This window comes from Onychomys torridus, chromosome 22 (assembly GCF_903995425.1).
Source record: "Onychomys torridus chromosome 22, mOncTor1.1, whole genome shotgun sequence".
Lineage (NCBI taxonomy): Eukaryota > Metazoa > Chordata > Mammalia > Rodentia > Cricetidae > Onychomys > Onychomys torridus.
The window spans coordinates 23,447,777-23,467,234 of NC_050464.1; the positions used below are offsets into that span (position 1 = coordinate 23,447,777).

Here is a 19,458-nt window from a genome sequence, read left to right on the forward strand (position 1 = left end):
GCCTGGCTGACCTCCTCGCGCCTGCGCACTTGCTTGATGCTAAGCACCCTGACTTTTTGACCAATGGCAGGGCTGTTGGGCGAGCCAGGTGGCGCTCCTTGGGAGCTCGCGTACAGGGACCGCCCATGAGTGAACTGAATGAAACTGGGTGCCACCCCATCTTATCACACTCGGGTTGGATTAATCTATTCTGAAATTTCTTGTGTACATGTTAAAGAGCGCGTATGTACCCACAGTGGCGAAGCTGCAGCTGGTTAGGAGCAGCCCAGAGTGGCTGCTGGGAACTGATCTTTCTGCACATACAGTAAACACTTCTAAATAGCTACCTAAGCATCCAGATGCCACCCTTTATTCAGTTACACTGTGTATCACATGACCCCAGGTTTCAACCTTTTATTTCACTCACTGTAGAATACTGAGAGCAACCCCCCTACAACACTCCGCTTGGGAAGATTGCATGTGTATCAAACACAGGAAATACAGGGCCGAGCAGTGGTGGCGCACACTTTTAATCCCAGCACTCCGGAGGCAGAGCCAGGTGGATCTCCAGCCTGTTCTACAGAGTGAGATCCAGGAAGGGCACTAAAACTGCATAGAGAAATCCTGTCTCGAAAAACCAAAAGACGAATAAATAAAACAATACTTGTAAACCCAGAGTATTTCGGTGAGAAAATATGAGAATGCTTGTAACAGGCATGATGCAAAATCATAAATTTTAAAAGTTCGGAAATAGCCTAAAAATGATATATTTCACCCACGCCCTTATTCTTCAACCACGTTTCTTTTTTTTGAGCTGAGGATCGAACCCAGGGCCTTGCACTTGCTAGGTGAGTGCTCTAGCTGAGCTAATCCCCAACCCCTCCTCAACCAACTTTCTTTTGGCTGTTATACTTGGGACTGTTTCTACCTCTTGTGTTCTCATGCTGTTGGGAGGCTTCCAAACTGTGATGCTCCTGCCCCAGCCTCTGCTGTGGATATCGCTCTGTGTAAATAAAGTTCTGATTGGCCAGTGGCCAGGCAGGAAGTATAGGCGGGACAAGAGTGAAGAGAATTCTGGGAAGTAGAAGGCTGGGGAGAGACACCATCAGCCGCTGCCGCCATGAGAAGCAACATGTAAAGATATTGGTAAGCCACAAGCCATGTGGCAAAGTATAGATAAGCAGAAATGGGTTAATTTAAGATAGAAAAAGTAGATAACAAGAAGCCTGCCACGACCATACAGTTTCTAAACAATGTAAGTTTCTGTGTGCTTTCTTGGTTGGGTCTGAGCGACTGTGGGACTGGCAGGTAAGAGAGATTTGTCCTGACTGGGCCAGGCAGGAAAACTCCAACTACAAGCCTCCATGTGAAAACTTGGAGAAACTCCATGCTTCTCAGGGAAGCATGTTCAGCAGTTATTTCAAGTGTGAACAATCCAGTACCTTTAAGTATTTATTAGAGATACTATGAAAACCATAAATTACCCAGATGTGTTTCACACTGGCAAGAATCTTACACGTTTAACAGGGTTAGTTGGCTAATTTAAAGTACATCCAATAAGGAAAAGAAAATGATTCTTCTGAGCTGGGGGCCTGAGTTGGAGCAGAACTTCCTCCCAAGTGCTAGGCCTTGTTTAGGAGAAACCTCTACAACTTTTCAGATAACATTTAAGGAACAAGGTGGACAACACGCTTATCTTAATATGTAATTTTGTGTCACTGTCTCAAAAACATCTTGTTCAGTGGGTTAAAAAGGGTCCACTTTATGAGCGTACCATAAAGTACAATGCACTTTATGCAAAAAAAAAAAAAAAAAAAAACCCAACTTTTTTTACAGTATTGAAACTTGAATAGGTGCCAAATGTCCTGTTCATTTTCTTCAAACGGGAAGAGAAAATTCCTTTCCAAATCATTAGAATCTTGGACAAAAGTGGCCATTTTCCCACGTCATTCTGTAGTATTACAGATTCAGTTACAAGGTAGACTTCTTCAACCTTTCAGAGAAGACATTCCAGCTCTCATGATCTCATCAACCAGGAGAATGTTGGTGGCAATCACAGTACTGAAAGGGAAAAGAGACAGCTCAGACACGTTCAACTTGTCCAGCTCAATGGCGCAAGAGCTAGCTCAGTTTCAGAACTCACCAGGAGTGCAGCAGCTGTTTCTTCACACAGTAGTTATCCCACACACCCATCTCTGCTGCCACCATTGGCTCACCTGCAAAAGACCACACCCTGAAATCATGTGGTATCAGATGCCCCTTTCTTTTTAATTTTTTAAAAAATGATTTTTATTTTATATGCATTGGTGTTTCGCTTTCATGTATGTCTGTTTGAGAGTATCAGATCCCCTGGAATTGGAGTTACAGGCAGTTGAGAGCTGCCATGTAGGTGTTGGGAATTGAACCCGGGTCTTCTGGAAGGAGTCAGTGCATTTAACCACTAATCCAGCTCTCTCCAGCCTCCATCAAATGCATTTTTCTTTTCAAGAAACCAGTCTATTTTATGAACAAACCCTGCCAATTCCAGAAGAGAAAACAAGGAACAATTTAGACTTTTTTTAGACAAGGTTTTGCTAGGCAGCCAAAGACACCTTCCAGGCTTCGTTCCCGCTGCTTCAGTTCCAGGGTTACAGACTGCATCATGTCAACATCAGGATCTTTCAAATATAAACTAACAGCACTGCTTATCACTGACTACTCATCCATTAGTAACCGCTGAGTCCTCCAATCACTATCCTCTCCAAACTGGCTTTGATGTGTAGCTGATCTCTTTTTAGCAGTGACTTAAGAGTCATAAAGTATTCATTGCTTAGCAAAGGTTTGGACATCCCTCTGTTCTGGACACACTCTACTCATCCTCAATCTCTTCTATTAAGTTAGTGACGGTATGGACAACAGGCCTTCTGCTTTAGATGTGTACATCTGTGTCACAGGGCTAAAAGCAGGGACAACTATACCACTAGCTTTACCCCAATTACAATGCCCACTCTATGTCTGAATCTGCCATCTCGTCAGTCCAGTACCTGTCACATCAACTCACAAGGATAGCACGGGTACCAAACCAGAGCAGCACACCAAGACCCTTCAGACGTTTCCACTTGCCCCATCTAGTTCCACCCCACAAAAAGGTCCATTCTCACCTGTGTTCAAGTCCACACCTACAAGCTGACCCGATTCCGAATGCTCAGCTTGAACTTTAACTAATGTTTCCTGAAGGTCAAAACCAGAGTTCTGCGCAAGAACCTAGTGAACAAATTTAATTCTTGAGAAGACAAACTGAGAATTGAATGTTAAGCCTATAATAAACCAACAGCATTTCTAATTTAAAAAAATTCCCTGGAAGCAGTCTTCTGACCTCCATATACGTGCTATAGCACGCCCCCTTCTTGCCCCCACCAAGGAAGTGAATGGGGTGCTGGTCGGCATGCACCGAGTGAGACAGAACATTATTCCTGCTCCCCAAGAGAACAGGTAGGTGGTGCTGACTGACTCTAATAGACTCCAAACCCATCAAAACAAAGCACTGCTCATAAACCCTCACCTTACTGAGGGCCCAACAGGGACTCATGCCGTTAGTTTTATACAAACAAAGAAAGCAAGCTTATCCTTAACAACCCAAACGGGCAATGGCTTACTGGGCTGCAGCAGCAGCTGGTATCGCCCACTTAGCCCCGCTCCCTGCTATGTGGCAGCCACTAGTCCTCACTTTGACCGACCCCCCCCCCCCTTTCTGTTCTCCATTCTTCCGTGAAGCTGCAGAGACTTATAGCTTGCCTATCCCAGGATGTGGTAGGGTGGTGTTCTTCTAAACTCTCCCCACCCAGAGGCGAGGAAGACTATCTTGATAAAAACACGGCTGGCCTGCCCGGCCTCACAAGTGCAAGGATTATAAAGGCAGGAGCCACCCCGCCTAGCTTGACAGTTCGGGAAACTAACATTTACAGCAGACTGTAGCCCAAAGGCCCTCAGAAAAGAGAAGGAAGATGTCAAGAAACCTGCAAACCTTGGGGATAATGAGCAAGGCGTCTGCAAAGGCCTGTACTCCAAGCTGCGCCCTGCCCTTCACGCTGGGCTTGTACTTAATCAGAGCCTCTGCCATGGCCACTTCTACTGCCCCAGCGCCCGGGACAACACAGCCTGGTGGACAAGGGAAGGAGAAATGCTAAGTTAGAGAGAGACAAAAACAGGAAACACAAAATAAAGGTGGGGAACGTACTATAAGGAAGACACGCACATGAAGCGTCTAACTTCTTACAAATTCACGCTGTGACTGACATATGCAGTTCATCTGCTTTTGTAGTGCTAGAGATGGAAATGTGGGTCTCAAGTATGCTAGGTAGGTACAGTACCAACAGGCAGCACCAGCACAGACCTACCTCCTGAGCCACAATATGAGCAACCACAACCCACAGGAAAATGGTCCAACCTAACCACAGCTTAGTAAGTGGTAGCTCAAGAGGCACCAGTTCTAATCACTTATTTGTACTCACTTTTAATAATGATATACCATAAAAAACAGCATACCAATCATTTTAAAGGAAGACTTTACTTTTGCATGGTGTCTGGCTGTGTAAATTACTGACTAAAGAACACAGTATTCAGCCATGCCTTTTCAACTAGGAACAAGAACACAACTCAAATCCAGTGTGGTTCTTACCATCATCGATGGCATTTTTGACAGCCCTCAGGCCATCTCTTATTGCATCCTTGATTTGAGTCAGTGTGTGCTTATTTGGTCCTTTAATCAGTAATGTGACAGAACGGGGATTGTTACATTTCTCAATGAAGGTGAACTTCTCTTCACCCTGGGAGAAAAGAAATCACTGTCAGAACAGGTTACCCCTGAGCATGGTGGTGCACACCCTTAATCCCAACACTTGAAAGGCAGAAGTAGACAGGTCTCTGTGACTTCAAGGACACCCAAGGATATATAGTAAAACCTTGTCTTAAAACAGCAAAATCCCACCAGGCGGTAGTGGCGCATGCCTGTAATCCCAGCACTCAGGAGGCAGAGGCAGGTGGATCTCTATGAGTTCGAGGCCAGCCTGGTCTACAAAGTGAGTTCCAGGAAAGGCATCAAAGCTACAGAGAAACCTTGTCTCGAAAAACAAAAAACAAACAACAACAACAACAACAAAAAACCCCAGCAAAATCCCTAACACATATAAAAAGTAAAAACAGAGTATCATGCAGAGTACAGGAAAGGGTGTATGGAAGAGTAAACAGTGTAATAAGAAACAATCACCATCCTGTTAAAGAAAATTTGAAGGGGGAGGGAGAATATTCACAGATACAAAAGAAATTAAAATTTTAAAGTCAACTTATATTACACATAAACTACTAAGATATATGAGGAAGTCACTTTTAAAAAAGGATGTAACCACTGTCAAGTTGCCCAGGTCCAGTAAATAACCCTCACACAAGCAACCTGGAATAAACTCAGTATAAGAGCCCTATACAAGCTGTGTACTGTGGCGCATGCCTTTAATCCCAGCACTGGGAGGCAGAGGCAGGTGAATCGGTATGAGTTCGAGGCCATCTTGGTCTACATAGAGAGTCCCAGGACAGCCAGGGCTGTTACAAACTCTAGTCTCAATAAACAAACAAACAAACAAACTAAAAAAAATCTAATTGTGAGTTTGAAATTTTTTATCCAACCACTGACAAAACAAAATACTATTGTCTTTAGGAAGAAAACACTTACCAATGTATACTCATAGACCAGACCGGCATAGCCCAAACAGTCAGAATTCAGGTCATCAAAGGAATTCAGAGCTACCCCACCACAAGCAAGCGTCAGCCTGGGAACAGGGAAGCATATTAATTGAAAATATAGTAAGCCATGTCAGTTATGTTCAAGAAGACAACAATCTTTAGGAAGGCCATTTTCAGAATGACATGATCAAAGTGTTTTGTTTTTTTTCAAGACAGGGTTTCTCTGTGTAATAGTCCTGGCTATGCTGGAACTTGCTTTGTAGACCAGGCTGGCCTGGAACTCATGTCCCCCCACCCCCCAAAAAAAGCAAGCAAGCAAGAAAAAAAAAAAAAAGTTATCTAGCCCCTTTCCCCCAATTTTCTTTTGAAGGCACACAAAAATAGAGTATTTGGAAAGAGGAGCAATCAGTTACAGGGATGGAAGGAACTACAGTACTGGGGGAGTGTGTGAGAACAACCAAAGCACATCACTTGCTGGTATAATGAAATCAATGATCTTGTTCAATTGATACATGCTAGTAAGATGCAAAAACGTAGAAGTGCAAAAGGAATAATCTAAGTCCCTAGCAAAGTGTGAGGCTGGCTCCACTTACCTCTCCATGTTTCTCCTCTTGGCCCTGCGCAGAGCCACGATGCCTTCTTTTGCAAGGGCATCTAAGGAGAAGGGGTCAATCCCCTGAATAAAACAGAACAGTCTCAATAGCTTTCATCTTAAAAACAAACAAACTAACTCAAAATTTCAAATTCTTACCTTTTGATTGATAACGACAAATCCTTTATCTGAATCACCACAGACTTTCTTTTTCAGCTCTATTATCTTTTTAACTCTATCTTCAATGAATTTCCTTTCAGCCTTTACTAGTTTCTCTCTCTCTTCCGCACTCTTGTAAAAAAACCCAGAATTCACTTCTCTACAAGGAAAAAAGATTTCCATTTTACCTTAGTTTTAAGGGGACTGAGGAAGCTGCATTAGGTTGGACACATTCTGGTCAAGTGCTCCACCACTGAGCCACCAAGTCTCCATGTTTGCTTTACTGTCCTTACAGTGGGGAAAATGTCAAGCTCCTCCTACCCTCAAGGGTTATGCTACATACACTCACGTTTTCTCATATTCTAAGGACACGTTGCATGTGAGGATGTAGGCATTTTCTACTCTTTTCTTCATATCAGGATGCCGTGCTCCATGATCCAAAACAAGCCCTCTGATTAAGCTATAAAACAGGAAAATTTATACCACTCCTATTTATATATATACCAGACAGGAGAGTGACACACACTAATAAAATAATAACAATTAATTGCTACAGTGATAATTTTCATACAAGTCCACGGATTTCTAAAACAGTCTGCAAACTTTGCAGTTAAACTTAAGGCTAGGCATGAAAAAGCAATGCTCTAGGATACAAGACAAGCCACACAACACAGCACAGTACTCCCTCATTTCATCAGTGCATGCTACTTACAATAAATATCATCCCCAGTAACTTATCCAATATGAAACTGTCTCAGGGCTGGGAAACAGTTGGGCAGTAGAAAGCAGTCCAAAGCATTCTGTCACCTACCTTGTATCAGTTTCAGATTTATGTTTCATCTCCATGATCTCAACCATGAAGAGGTCAATGGGTTCATCTTTTTTCTTAATGGCCAAAATGGAGTCCACCACAGCCTATGAGATAACCATTAAATAAATTCAATTTGTAGAGGATGACACACTTTAGCTGATGTTTAGACAAGTGTAAAGGTTGAAGCAATTTATGTCCCTAAAACCTCAATTTGCAATTGTCTGAAGAATTACCAACACTATTATTGTATTGCAAACATGGGTAACTCATTGGGCACAGTAAGGACTGGGGTTAAGATTAGATAGAATCTATTTCAAATTCACTCTATCCCCAAACAAGCACAACCACATCTTATAACAGTTTACTGAGAACAGACAGACAACTCTGAAAGTCCCCAAAACAAAGTGGTAGAATTGCTGAGCAGACCAGGACACATACCAAACCACCAGTCCCATAAACGTAGGGGGTTGGGGGAGGACCACCTGTTTCTAAAAACTAACTCTCTAATCCTTCTGTTAAAGTTTCAATTATTCCTCCCAAACCCGGCCTGGTAACAATGGGATCTTCCCACTTTGAAGACAGATTAGTTTATCACCGCTGAGGGAAAACGCCGAACCCCTTACTCCACACAGCATTGTTGTGCAGACCCTATGTGTGCAACACTAAGAACAGTATTTCTGAAGATCTCTGTCCACTGCACCTCATGCACAACAGCCACATTAATCACACACCTCTGTTAAGACATCTGCAAGTTCAGCATGAACTTTAGTTCGCAGAGATGTTCTGGCCACATCGATCAGGGTCTCTCTGTCCATCTCTCTGCTTACTTTGACTTGTTCCAAAAACTGGAGTGCCTTTTCCTTGGCAGCTTCAAAACCTTCAGTTATTATCCTGGGGTGAAGACCCTATAATCAAAACAGTTACAAACCCACTGCCAACACTGGAATCTTCAATTAGATACATGACAATCCACTAAGTTCAGCAATATTTGAAGGGACACTGGGTCATTCATACTTAAGGCAACATGGTGTGCTGCTTTTCTGAATACATTTAAAAGGCCACAGTACTCCTTTCAATGCAGAGGAAAAGAACAGACTTTACTGTAGCACAGAGTCAAGGCCAAGGGAACCACAGAAATAGCACACTTGGGTGTTCACTGTGCAAACCAGAATACCAAAGCCAAAACTGGCTCCTAAAATCCTGTTGCCAGTAAATGTCTAGCTGTCTGCAGGTAATTTCAACTAAGTCACATTAGTTTGAAATGTTATGAAAAAACAAACAAACAAAAAACAGACTCTAGGCCAGATGTGGGACAAAAGTAGCCAGAGCTCTGTGAGTTTGAGGTTAGCCCATTTAATATAAATGTTAATCACTTATATATTGTTGTTGGTTGCCTTTGGGCCTTTACCTTTCTCTATCTATGTATATCCTTTATTATTTCTTACCGTGGCTTGCTGAGTAACTGGGTGGCTGGCTGGCCCCTTGTGCCCTCCTCCGGCTACTACTATATATTCTCTCTGCCTGCCTCTCCTTTCTCCTTCCTGCCTCGCTATTGGCCGTTCTTCATTAGACCATCAGGTGTTTTACACAGGCACAGTAGTAACACAGCTTCACAGAGTTAAATGCAACATAAACAAAAGTAATACGCCTTAAAATATTCTACAACAATATACAGTTGACTTTTTCTTCTTTCATTCATGTTGGACAGAGATAAAAACACACACAGGCTCCCAGACTTAAGCAGCCTGACCTTACATTCCATGGTGTGCTCTCAGGTAGTATCCCACCAAACACCATCCCACAGAAACAAGAATCACGTGTACCTCAGAAATGTAGAGGTCAGCCTGTTTCAGCAGCTCCCCGATGATAAGGACATTGGAGGTGGTGCCATCGCCAGTGATGTCATCCTGGGCTGTAGCTACTTTTGCTATTAGAGAGGCTGTTGGGTGTTGAATTTGCTGAAAGCAGAAAAAAAGCGATTTAAATGACTTAAAACATTACTAAGGTCCTTTGAAAGCCATCTGTTTAAACTGTCTGGCCGAGCTACATTTTGCCTGGATTTTCAAGTCATTTTCTTTTCTGGGATTTGAACTGTTGGCCCTGAAAGTTCGGGTGAGCAAATAGGTGCTTGGACCAATTTCATTTGATCCTTGGGAAAAAAAAAGTAACTATAGTAAAATATAACTATCCAGGTATGAAGGAGTACAGCTTTAGCCCCAGCATTCAGGAGGCAGAAGCAGGTTCTCTCTGTGAGTTCGAGGCCAGTCAGGGCTACACTGAGATCTTGTCTTATACAAAAAAAAAAATCAAAGTAAGGAAATTTTCATTTCTCCTGTAGTGGAAAGAAAGGATGAGGATTCATTTTGGTTGTTCTTTCTCAGTCACCCTGTTTTTGAGACAGGGTCTCACTATGTAGCCTTGCCTGGCTTTGATTTTTGGTTTTTTGAGACAGGGTTTCTCTGTGTAGCCGTGGCTGTCCTGGAAATTGGTCTGTAGACCAGGGTGTCCTTGAACGCAAGAGATCCTTCTGTCTGGGTGCTGGGACTACAGGTGTGGACCATTGCCACCAGGCCTTTGTTGTTGTTGTTTTTTTGAGACAGGGTTTCTCTGTAGCTTTGGAGCCTGTCCTGGACTAGCTCTGTAGACCAGGCTGGCCTCGAACTCACAGAGATCCACCTGCCTCTGCCTCCCGAGTGCTGGGATTACAGGCCTGCGCCACCACCGCCTGGCTCACCAGGCCTTTTTTTAAACAATCTTTTAGTCCAGAATAAAAAAATAGCCCCCTCCCCCCCAAAAAAAGCAGGGATCTTAGTGTCAGACTCTAAAGTTCTTCACCCAGTATACCATTTTCTACATTTCTGTTTGAAAGATAGGAGCCACCTGCGAACAAGGGAACAAGGTAACACTACAGGAGGTTAAGATCTTTTTTTTTTTTTTAACCTACCATGGGACCCTCTTACCATTTCATGAAGCAGCACATTGCCATCTTTAGTAAGCTTGATGTCGCCAGCACCAGAAACAAGCCTGTCAAAAGGGTAAAAAAAAAAACCGATGAGCAAATTGTGACTTCTTTCAATGGAAACCCAACTAAAAATTCCATAAAGAAGCCATGGGGAGGTGATGTGTATTTCTTTTTCCCTTTTTGAGACAAGGGAATCTCTGGGAGTTTGAGGCCAGTCAGAGCAGTTCAATCAGACCCCAAATAAATACATTAACGACAAGTCCCACAAAGGAGTCAGCAGAATATAGGACGGGCAAGCAGGTACAATACAGGGGGGAGTAAGAGCAAAGTAAAATAAAGCACTACGTCCCAGCCAACTTCATTAATCCGCCAACGGTAGGGTCACAAAACTAAGCCCCATGAAATGTGGACCCTGCTCCTACATCCCAGAAAGCTCGGGGCCACAGGGCTGGGTAGCGGAAGGGTGCACACGCCACCCTCTTCCTCCAAAGGAAGTGGGTGCGACTGGCAATCCCGAAAGGCGCCAACTGGGCGGTCTGGACGGGAGGCCGCACAGACACTGTAGAAAATGCCAAAGCGAAGGCCTGCAGGCGGCGGCTCGACTTTGCGGCCACCGGCCCGCCAGGCCGGCCCTCCCGCCCTCCCGGCCTTACATCTTCATGGTGCCCTTAGGCCCCAAGTTGGTCCTCAGAACATCCTGCAGGCCCCGTGCCGCGCTGATGTTCACCGCCAGCGCCGCCTGCGCCCGGGCCACCTCGGCTTTGGGATTTAGGGTCTTCACCGCCGCCATGGCTGGCCTAGCTCAGGGAGAGGCCGAGAACAACGTGCTCTATGCGGGTCTTCTCGAAAAGTCTTACGCACCTGGCCCGCCTCCAGCGTGCTCGCAGGGCACCTCCATTGGGCTGCGGCTCTGCCGGTGCCCTCTGATTGGCTCAGTCGGACGCTAGTCTCTCGAGGCTCCGCCCACCACGCCCAGTTGCGGCGTCATTGCGCAGCCGAGAAACTTGTTCCCTGGCAATGGACACTCCGAGTCTTAAGGTTCCGTCGTGGTCGCAGCACATGGTTGCGGATCCGCGACTTAAGGACTGAAGCGTGGGCGGTTGTGTAGCCTGCGGTGCAGGAAAGTCCTATAGGTTGTGTGTGAGGGATGCTTCGGCCTCAGCACTCTTCTAGGCGTGACAGGAAGCAGAGGCATCGGCTTCGCTTTGCGGGATGTCCGTAGCTACTGGACTCTGGGTTCCAGGATGTGCCCCTCACCCTCTGGCGAGGTTTCCCAGATTCGGTTTTTCTTCCTTGTTTTACCCATAAATGTGGGAACACAGAAAGTGGACGCTTCCCCAGGACCCTGGTGGTTCAGAACCGGGGAAGAAAAGTATAATGCTAGGTAGAAATTCCTAGATGGCTTTAGGAGCGACGAGATTGGTGCATTGGGCGTTGAGGAGACTCCAGAGTCAGTCCATTCTTAGGGCCCAGGTCAGTGAGGCAGATTTGAAGACTTGGGTTGGTTGGTTGGTTGGTTTTTGGTTTTTTCTGTGTAGCCTTGCCTGCCCTGGTCTTGCTCTGTAGACCAAGCTGGCCTCGAACTCACAGAGATCCTCCTGCCTCCGGCTCGAGAGTGCTGGGATTAAAGGCGTGCGCCACCACCACCATGCTTTTTTACCCCCTTCTTTGTGTGTGAAACAAGGTCTCGCTCTGGCTCCCCCTAAACTACTCATTGTGTAGCCTGGACTAACTCATAGCAATCCTCCTGCTTCAACCTGCAAAATAGTGTGAGCTAACTGTGCGTGCTAATAACTCAAACTTAGTTGGACAGTCCTTTGAATGGACTCCTTTAACTTTTTAAAAAAGTTATTTGTTTAACTTTTTTTTATTTTTGTTTATTTATTTTTGTTTTTAGTATACAGAAGAGGGCGCCAGATCTCATTACAGATGGTTGTGAGCCACCATGTGGTTGCTGAGAATGGACCTAGGTCCTCTGAAGAACAGCCAGTACTTTTAAACGCTGAGCCATCTCTCCAGCCCCCCTTTAGCTTTTTTTATTTTATTTTTTAAAATAATGTTATGTGTATGGGTGTTTTCCCTGCCTGTATGTCTGAGCACTTAAGTATAGATATGTGCCTAATTTTTAAGCTGTTACCTCAATTTATAAATAGGCATCTCAATAGCAATCACTTCTCCACACAGATGACAATTCATAATACCGTTGGATATATTATACTGGTCTGTTCTGGAGGTTTTGCCATTTTGATTGAAATAAATTCTCATTCTCCTCAACATTTGTCTGATACTTGTTGCCAGAATGAAACAAAGCCAGGCATCATGGCACACATCTTTCATCCCAGCACTAGGCAGGCAGGCAGGCAGATCAATGTGAGTTCAAAGCAAACCTGATCTACATAGCAAGGTCCAGGCCAACCATGGCTACATAGTGAGACCCTGTCTCAAAAAAGAACAAAGCGGGGTGGTGATGGTGCGTACTTTCAACCCCAGGGCTTGGGAGGCAGAGACAGGTGGATCTTAGTGAGTTTGAGTTCCAGGACAGCCAAGGCTACACACAGAACCCCTGTCTCAACCCCTGCCCCCCCCCAAAAAAAAGGAAAGAAAGAACTATAATTGTTTTGAAATATGAGGAGTATAGCTCGGTGGTTGAGCACTGGCCTAGCAGGTGCAGAGGCCCTGGATGTGATCACAACACAGAAAATTAAAGAAAGGAAAGATAAAATTAACCACTCACTTGCCTGAGCTTTAGTTATTCCCAAACCTTGGCTATTCTGGCTGCAGTAATTATGCTGGTGTGATTTTTTTTGATTTATTTATTTATTATGTATACAGTGTTCTGTTTACATGTATCACTGCAGGCCAGAAGAAGGCACTACACCAGATCTCATTACAGATGGTTGTGAGCCACCATGTGGTTGCTGGGAGTCGAACCCAGGACCTCCAGAAGAGCAGCCAGTGCTCTTAGCCACTGAGCCATCTCTCCAGCCCTGGTGTGATGTTTTTAAGTAGGTCTGTAGATTTGAAAAATCACAAAAATCGTGGATATGATAAGTGGCACGGGGAAAACTCACGTTGACTTACATCAACCTCTTGGTGAACATGCAGATTCATTGTAATTGTTGGTAAAATGATGCAAAGGGTGACTCTGAGATCATGTGTCTGCTTACAAGGCAGAGAAAGGGAAAGGCAGATGTGGAGTGAGTTGGAAAATTAAAGACTGTCCAGGAAAACTCAGCGCCGACACTGGTAATACTTAATATAATATTCTTTAAACCGTTAGAGAAGAATTTTTTTCTTTTTTGTTTGCGGTTCATTTTATTTTCGAGACAGGGTCTCACTATGCAGATAAGGCTGGCCTTGAACTTCTGATCCTCTTGCCTCTACCTACCTCCTCTTTATTTATTTATTTTTATGGGTATTTTGCCTGCATGTGTATCTGCACACCAAAAGAGGTAACCAGATCCCTTTGTGGCTGCTGGGAGTCGAACCCAGGACCTCCAGAAGAGCAGCCAGTGCTCTTAGCCACTGAGCCATCTCTCCAGCCACGTTTATCTGCCTCTTAAGTGCCGGCATTATGGGCTTGCACCACCACACCTGGTTCACATATGGTAGGCAAGTGCTTTACCTCTGAACTATATCCCCAGCCATTTCGTTGTTCTCACAATGAGTATCACACAGCATCACCCCAACCTGCTAAGTTTTTTGTTTTTGTTTTTTTAAGATTTATTTATTTATTATGTATACAGAAGAGGACGCCAGATCTCATTACAGATGGTTGTGAGCCACCATGTGGTTGCTGGGAATTAAACTCAGGAGCTCTGGAAGAGCAGCTGGTGCTCTTAACCTCTGAGCCATCTCTCCAGCCCTTGTTTGTTTGTTTTTAACATAATTCATTGAATGACTGCATCCCAATTTATTTCACCAACCTCCCATTGGGCCAAATTTATTCTGCTATTTCGTTACTAAAAATCTCTATGACATCTCACATTCATGCTAGGATACCTGTAAGATGCATTTAAGATTGTCACATACTTTGGCCTGCTCCCACAACAGCATTTAATGACACTTCTGGTTTCCAGTCGTTTAAAAAGAGTTTTGTTGTTGTTTAAGACAGTGTCTGAAAAAGGTTTCAACACACTTGTGTGTGTGTGTGTGTGTGCACATGTATGTGTACAGGCGTTTGCACCTTTCATCTGTGCCAGAGTATATGTACAAAGATCAGAAGGGCAACTTTGTTTGTTTGTTTTTGTTTTTGTTTTTCGAGACAGGGTTTCTCTGTAGCTTTAGTGTGTGTCCTAGAACTCACTTTGTAGACCAGGCTGGCCTCAGACTCACAGAGATCTGCCTGTCTCTGTCTCCTGAGTGCTGGGATTAAAGGCATTCGTCACCACCGCCCGTCGGTTTTTGTTTGTTTGTTTTTTGCTGTTATTTTGTTTTTTTAATTAATTAATTTACTATATATACAGAAGAGGGTGCCAGATCTCATTACAGATGGTTGTGAGCCATCATGTGGGTACTGGGAATTGAACTCAGTACCCCTGGAAGAGCAGTCAGTGCTCTTAACCTCTGAGCCACCTCTCCAGCCCAGTTTTTTGTTTTTTTGAGACAGGGTTTCTCCATGTAATAGCCCAGGCTGTTCTGGAACTCACTCTGTAAACCAGGCTGGCCTCAAATTCACAGAGATCCACTTGCCTTTGTCTCCCAAGTGCTGGGATTAAAGGCACACACCACCACTGCCCTATGATAGAACAACTTTTAAGTGTTGGTTCTCAGCTGGTTGCTGGTGGGCATGCCTTTAATCCCAGCACTACAGAGGTAGAAGCATGATGGTATCTCTATGAGTTCGAGGCTAGCCTGGGCTAGTGAGTTTCAGAAAAGGCTCCAAAACCACACCGAAAAACTCTGTCTCAAAAAACAATACAAACTGGAAAAAAGGAGTTGGTTCTCTCCTTATTTAATTAATTTATATTTTAAAACAAAACAAAAAACTAACAGGTTCTCCTGTAGCTCAGGCTGGCCTCAAACTTAGTATGAACTCAGGGTAACCTTGAACTGATTCTTCTGCCTCAGTTTCCAGAGTGCTGTAAGTGTAGAATTGTACCACCATACCTAGTCTGGATCTGAGACAGGCTTTCTACGTAGCCCAAGATGACCTGAAACTTGTTGTGTAGCCCAGGCTGGCCTCAAACTGGCAATCCTCACACTCCATAATCTAGATTGCTGGGATTAACAGACCTGTACCACTCCCCCTGGCTTGATCTTGGCAGTTTTGAGTATCCTGTGTGGTAGAATATTATTTTAAGATGTGTTACATTTGTTAATGCTGTGGAACATGTGTTTAATGATGCAAAGATGTGTTGCATTCTTTTATGTTACATTTGTTTAACTCTGTGAAGCTGTGTTACTGTGCCTGTGTAAAACACCTGATGGTCTAATAAAGAGCTGAACATCCTATATCGAGGCAGGAGAAAGGATAGGCAGGGCTGGCAGTCAGAGAGAATAAATAGAAGGAGAAATCTGGAAGGAAAACAAGAAAGAGCAAGAGAACAGGGAGAGGAGGACATCAGGGAACAGCCACTCAGCCACACAGCCAGCCATGGAGTAAGAGTAAAAGTCAGATTTACAGGAGTAAGAGTAAAGTAAAAGCCCAAAGGCAAAAGGTAGACAGGGATAGTAAAAGTTAAGAAAAGCTGGCTAGCAACAAGCCAAGCTGAGGCTGAGCATTTATAATTAAGAATAAGCCTCCGTGTGTGTGTGTGTGTGTGTGTGTGTGTGTGTGTGTGTGTGTGTGTGTGTTTGTATTTGGAAGCTGGCTGGTGGAGTCCCCCAAAAGAGCCAAAAAAGCAAAAACAACCAACATCAATGTAACAATTATATTATAGACTTATTTTATGTAGTTAGCTGTTTCCTGATGCCTAAATTCATTTCTGGCGAGAAATACTACAGAAATGACGTGTCCCTGCGGTGGCCTAAGAAGAGGCATGTGATTCCAGTTTATCTCATTGTTGGTGCTGTTAACTTTGACCATTTATTTGAAAGTTGCCAGATATCTATAAAGTCGTAACTTTTCTCTTTGGGGCTACAGGACAGCTGGGTCAGCAGTTAAGAGCACTTGCTACCGGCTCTTCTAGAAGACCTGAATTGGATTCCCAGCACCCACACATCAGGCAGCTAACAACTCTCTGTAACTCCAGCTGCAGGGAAATCTGACACCTCTGGCCTGCACTCGTGGGCACATACCTACATGCAGATACATAGTCTGTACATAACCAGACAATAATAGAAACAAATCTTTAAAACTAGATTTGCTCTGTGTTCAGTCAGCATCTCCTGAGGAATTCTATAAGTATTCTCTTTTTCACCATGCCACACACTACTTTTAGCATGTGTCAATGGTTTTGTTGTTGTTGCTGCTTGTTTATTTGATTTTGGTCTTTCAAGATAGGCTCTCTCTGGGTAGTCCTGGCTGTCCTGGAACTCAATCTGTAGACCAGGCTGGCCTTGAACTCAGAGATCTGCCTGCCTCTGCCTCCAGAGTGCTGGGATTAAAGGCCACCTCCCAGCGTTGTTGCTGTTTTTATGACACTTATTTGTGTATGTTTGTTTGTTGTCTATTGAGACAGCCTCACTATGTCTTACTGTGTGGTCCTGTTTGGCTTCCAACTCAAAAATATCACCTGCCTCTGTTTCCCAAGTGTTGGGATTAAAGGTGTGAGCCACTATGCCGGGCTTCCTGACACATGAACATTTTTTCTTTTAGTTTTATGTTTGTCTGTGTATGTGAGTGCAGGTGCCTGACAAGGCCTGGCGTATCAGATCCCCTGGAGCTGAAGTGTCAGGCAGTTAGGAGTTGCCTGGTGTGGGTGCAGGCAATTAAACTCAGTACGTGCTCTTCACCACTGAGCCGTCTCTCTCCAGCCCCTGACTCATTTTTCAGATGTGTCTACTCTGGCTGAACATCAACACTGCCATCTTGTGCCCAAACATTGTACAGGAGTGAGACGAGGTGGCTAAAAGGACCATGAACAGCTGATAGATTTTATTTAAATATCTGAAATTTAAATTATGTAAAATAGGAATAGTAATAGCACGCATGAACTCTTGTAGTCATTCATATTTATAGTAGTTAAGCTTTCCTTTTCAAATACAAATCCCCATTGCTACCTATAATTAAACACACATGTTTAGTGTTTAACATCTAGCATATTTTATTATACTTTTAAGTTACTACCAAATAAATACATGTTATTGACTAGATTGTTATTTCAAAACTCTTAATTCACCTATTTTTTCATCTGGTTTTGGAGATTACGTAGGCAAGCACTCTACCTCATTAAAAACCATCTCTGAGGCTGGCTAGATGGCTCAGCTGGTAAAGGCATTTGCCATAAACCTAATGACATGAATCTCATCTCCAGTACGGCCATAGTGGAAGGAGAAACCTGACACCATGAAGATGTCGCTGAGTTCCACATGCACATCATGGAACTTGCCCCACAGTAATTAAATCAGTGTGATTAAAAACAAAACAAAAACAAAAACAAAAAACAAAAAACAAAAAAAAAACCCATCTTCGGTGGACATAGGAAAACTAAGTTTGTCCCGCTTTACAGCCATTTTTCAACAAGTGAATTCTGGGAATAGTGAACCTCAAAGTCATGTCCGATCAAAGAGCATGGGGGCTTTTGTTACTGGATGTGTGGCTGCCCCAACAGATTCCAGCTGTGGTTTGACTCAAGGTCAGAGAGTCAGAGTTTATGTTGCTCTCCAAGGCTGCATAACAGGGTGCAAAGGCATGATTACCAGATGTCTTTTTTAAAAAAATCTTATTTATTTTTTATTTTATGTGCATTGGTGTTTTGCCTGCATGTATGTCTGTGTGAGGGTGTCAGATCCCCTGGAACTGGAGTTACAGACAATTGTGAGCTGTCATGTGGTTGCTGGGAAATGAACCTGGGTCCTCTAGAAGAGCAGCCAGTGTTCTTAAGTACTGAGCTATCTCCCCAGCCCCAAGATGTCTTGTACTTCAAGGCCTAATCACAATATGCTTTGCCATGGGTTGTGGTTACCAGGTGTTTTGAAGGGTCTACACTTGGCTGTACATTGTTGATCTTGAAAGGAGGAGGTCTTTTGTCTCTCCCCTTGCTAGTGTTTAAAAAGCTCATTAGAAATAAACTTGACACTGCTGGGTATTGACCCTCCTGAAGCTATCCTGAGTTTCTGACTTTCCCTACATCTATGTCTATATTTCCTATCTAGGATTTCTCAATTCCTCACCCGCCCCTTTCAAGAGACCCTTTGATAGGTCGAGGCTGGACCCCTACACTAGGCCCTGACATGGATTGAATTGTATAATTTTTTTCTTTGTTTCTTTTGAGACAGGGTCTCACTACATTAGCTGTAGGTTGGCCTGGAACTCACAATGTGGACCTGGCTGGCCTCGAACTCCCAGAGATTCATTTGCCTCTGCCTCCCTCTTGAGTGCTGGGATTAAAGACTTGTACCACTTTCCTGCAGCTTGTATTCTGAGAGCTTCTCTGGCTAAGGACATGGTTGTTGTGGCTAGAGACCTGCCTTAGCCTAGCACCCTCACTGCTTGGCGAAGCAGATGGTCAGCGCTAGAGGCTTCAAGTTGTCTTATGTTAGACTTCATTGCCTAATTGCAGCCAGCTTCCTGCAATGTAAATATTTGGAAACAACATTCCTTACTGGTTATGTTACAATGATAGCTGGACAAGGGACATCTGGAAGGGGCAGGCAGGACAGAACACAGCTGGACCTGGTGATTCGGGCCTGTCATTCCAGCCATCTAGAGACTGAGGCCGAAGGATCACAAGTTCAAGGGCTGACAGGGATATAGAGTAAGTTGAAGGTCAACGTGGGCAATTTGGACTCATTTTCAAAGTATGAATGAAAAAGAGGGCTAAGTGGGGCTATAAATGCTGAATAGTAGACCGTCCGGCTAGTACGTGTAAAATCCTAGGTTTGCCAGGCGGTGTTGGCGCACGCCTTTGATCCCAGCACTCGGGAGGCAGAGCCAGGCAGATCTTTGTGAGTTCGAGGCCAGCCTGGTCTACAGAGCGAGATCCAGGATAGGAACCAAAACTACACAGAGAAACCCTGTCTCGAAAAACAAACAAACAAAAACAAAAAACAAAAAACCCAGACAAAAAACAAAACCCAACCAAACAAACAAAAAACAAAAAAAAAAACAACCCCTAGGTTCACAATTCCAAGTAC

At 44.0% G+C, this 19,458-nt stretch overlaps 1 protein-coding gene and 2 non-coding genes across 3 annotated transcripts; all 3 read right to left on the bottom strand.

Annotated features, from left to right (window-relative positions):
- Nucleotides 1-1,418: 1,418 nt before the first annotated feature.
- On the bottom strand, nt 1,419-11,088 carry Cct6a (chaperonin containing TCP1 subunit 6A). Its single transcript, XM_036172516.1, has 14 exons — nt 10,872-11,088; nt 10,217-10,280; nt 9,080-9,214; nt 7,988-8,161; nt 7,257-7,360; nt 6,795-6,905; nt 6,446-6,605; nt 6,288-6,370; nt 5,684-5,780; nt 4,637-4,784; nt 3,983-4,116; nt 3,120-3,222; nt 2,123-2,195; nt 1,419-2,040 (listed from the first exon to the last, which is right to left on the bottom strand). Exons 1-14 carry the CDS (start codon nt 11,006-11,008, stop codon nt 1,968-1,970), a joined length of 1,596 nt encoding a protein of 531 aa, XP_036028409.1. The 5' UTR covers nt 11,009-11,088; the 3' UTR covers nt 1,419-1,967.
- On the bottom strand, nt 4,458-4,587 carry LOC118572857. The gene has a single exon (XR_004943552.1). It is a non-coding gene; the product is annotated as a small nucleolar RNA SNORA15 (small nucleolar RNA).
- On the bottom strand, nt 8,282-8,420 carry LOC118572859. Its single transcript, XR_004943554.1, has one exon. It is a non-coding gene; the product is annotated as a small nucleolar RNA SNORA22 (small nucleolar RNA).
- Nucleotides 11,089-19,458: the final 8,370 nt, after the last annotated feature.

Excerpts from the sequence above, each read along its gene's own strand:
- Cct6a (XM_036172516.1), bottom strand. The coding sequence starts at position 11,008 with ATGGCGGCGGTGAAGACCCTAAATCCCAAAGCCGAGGTGGCCCGGGCG. Across the intron at positions 7,361-7,987 it reads TTGCAGATGTCTTAACAGAG|GCTGTGGTGGACTCCATTTT; the intron begins GTGTGTGATTAA and ends GTTATCTCATAG. Across the intron at positions 6,371-6,445 it reads TTGTCGTTATCAATCAAAAG|GGGATTGACCCCTTCTCCTT; the intron begins GTAAGAATTTGA and ends TGTTTTATTCAG.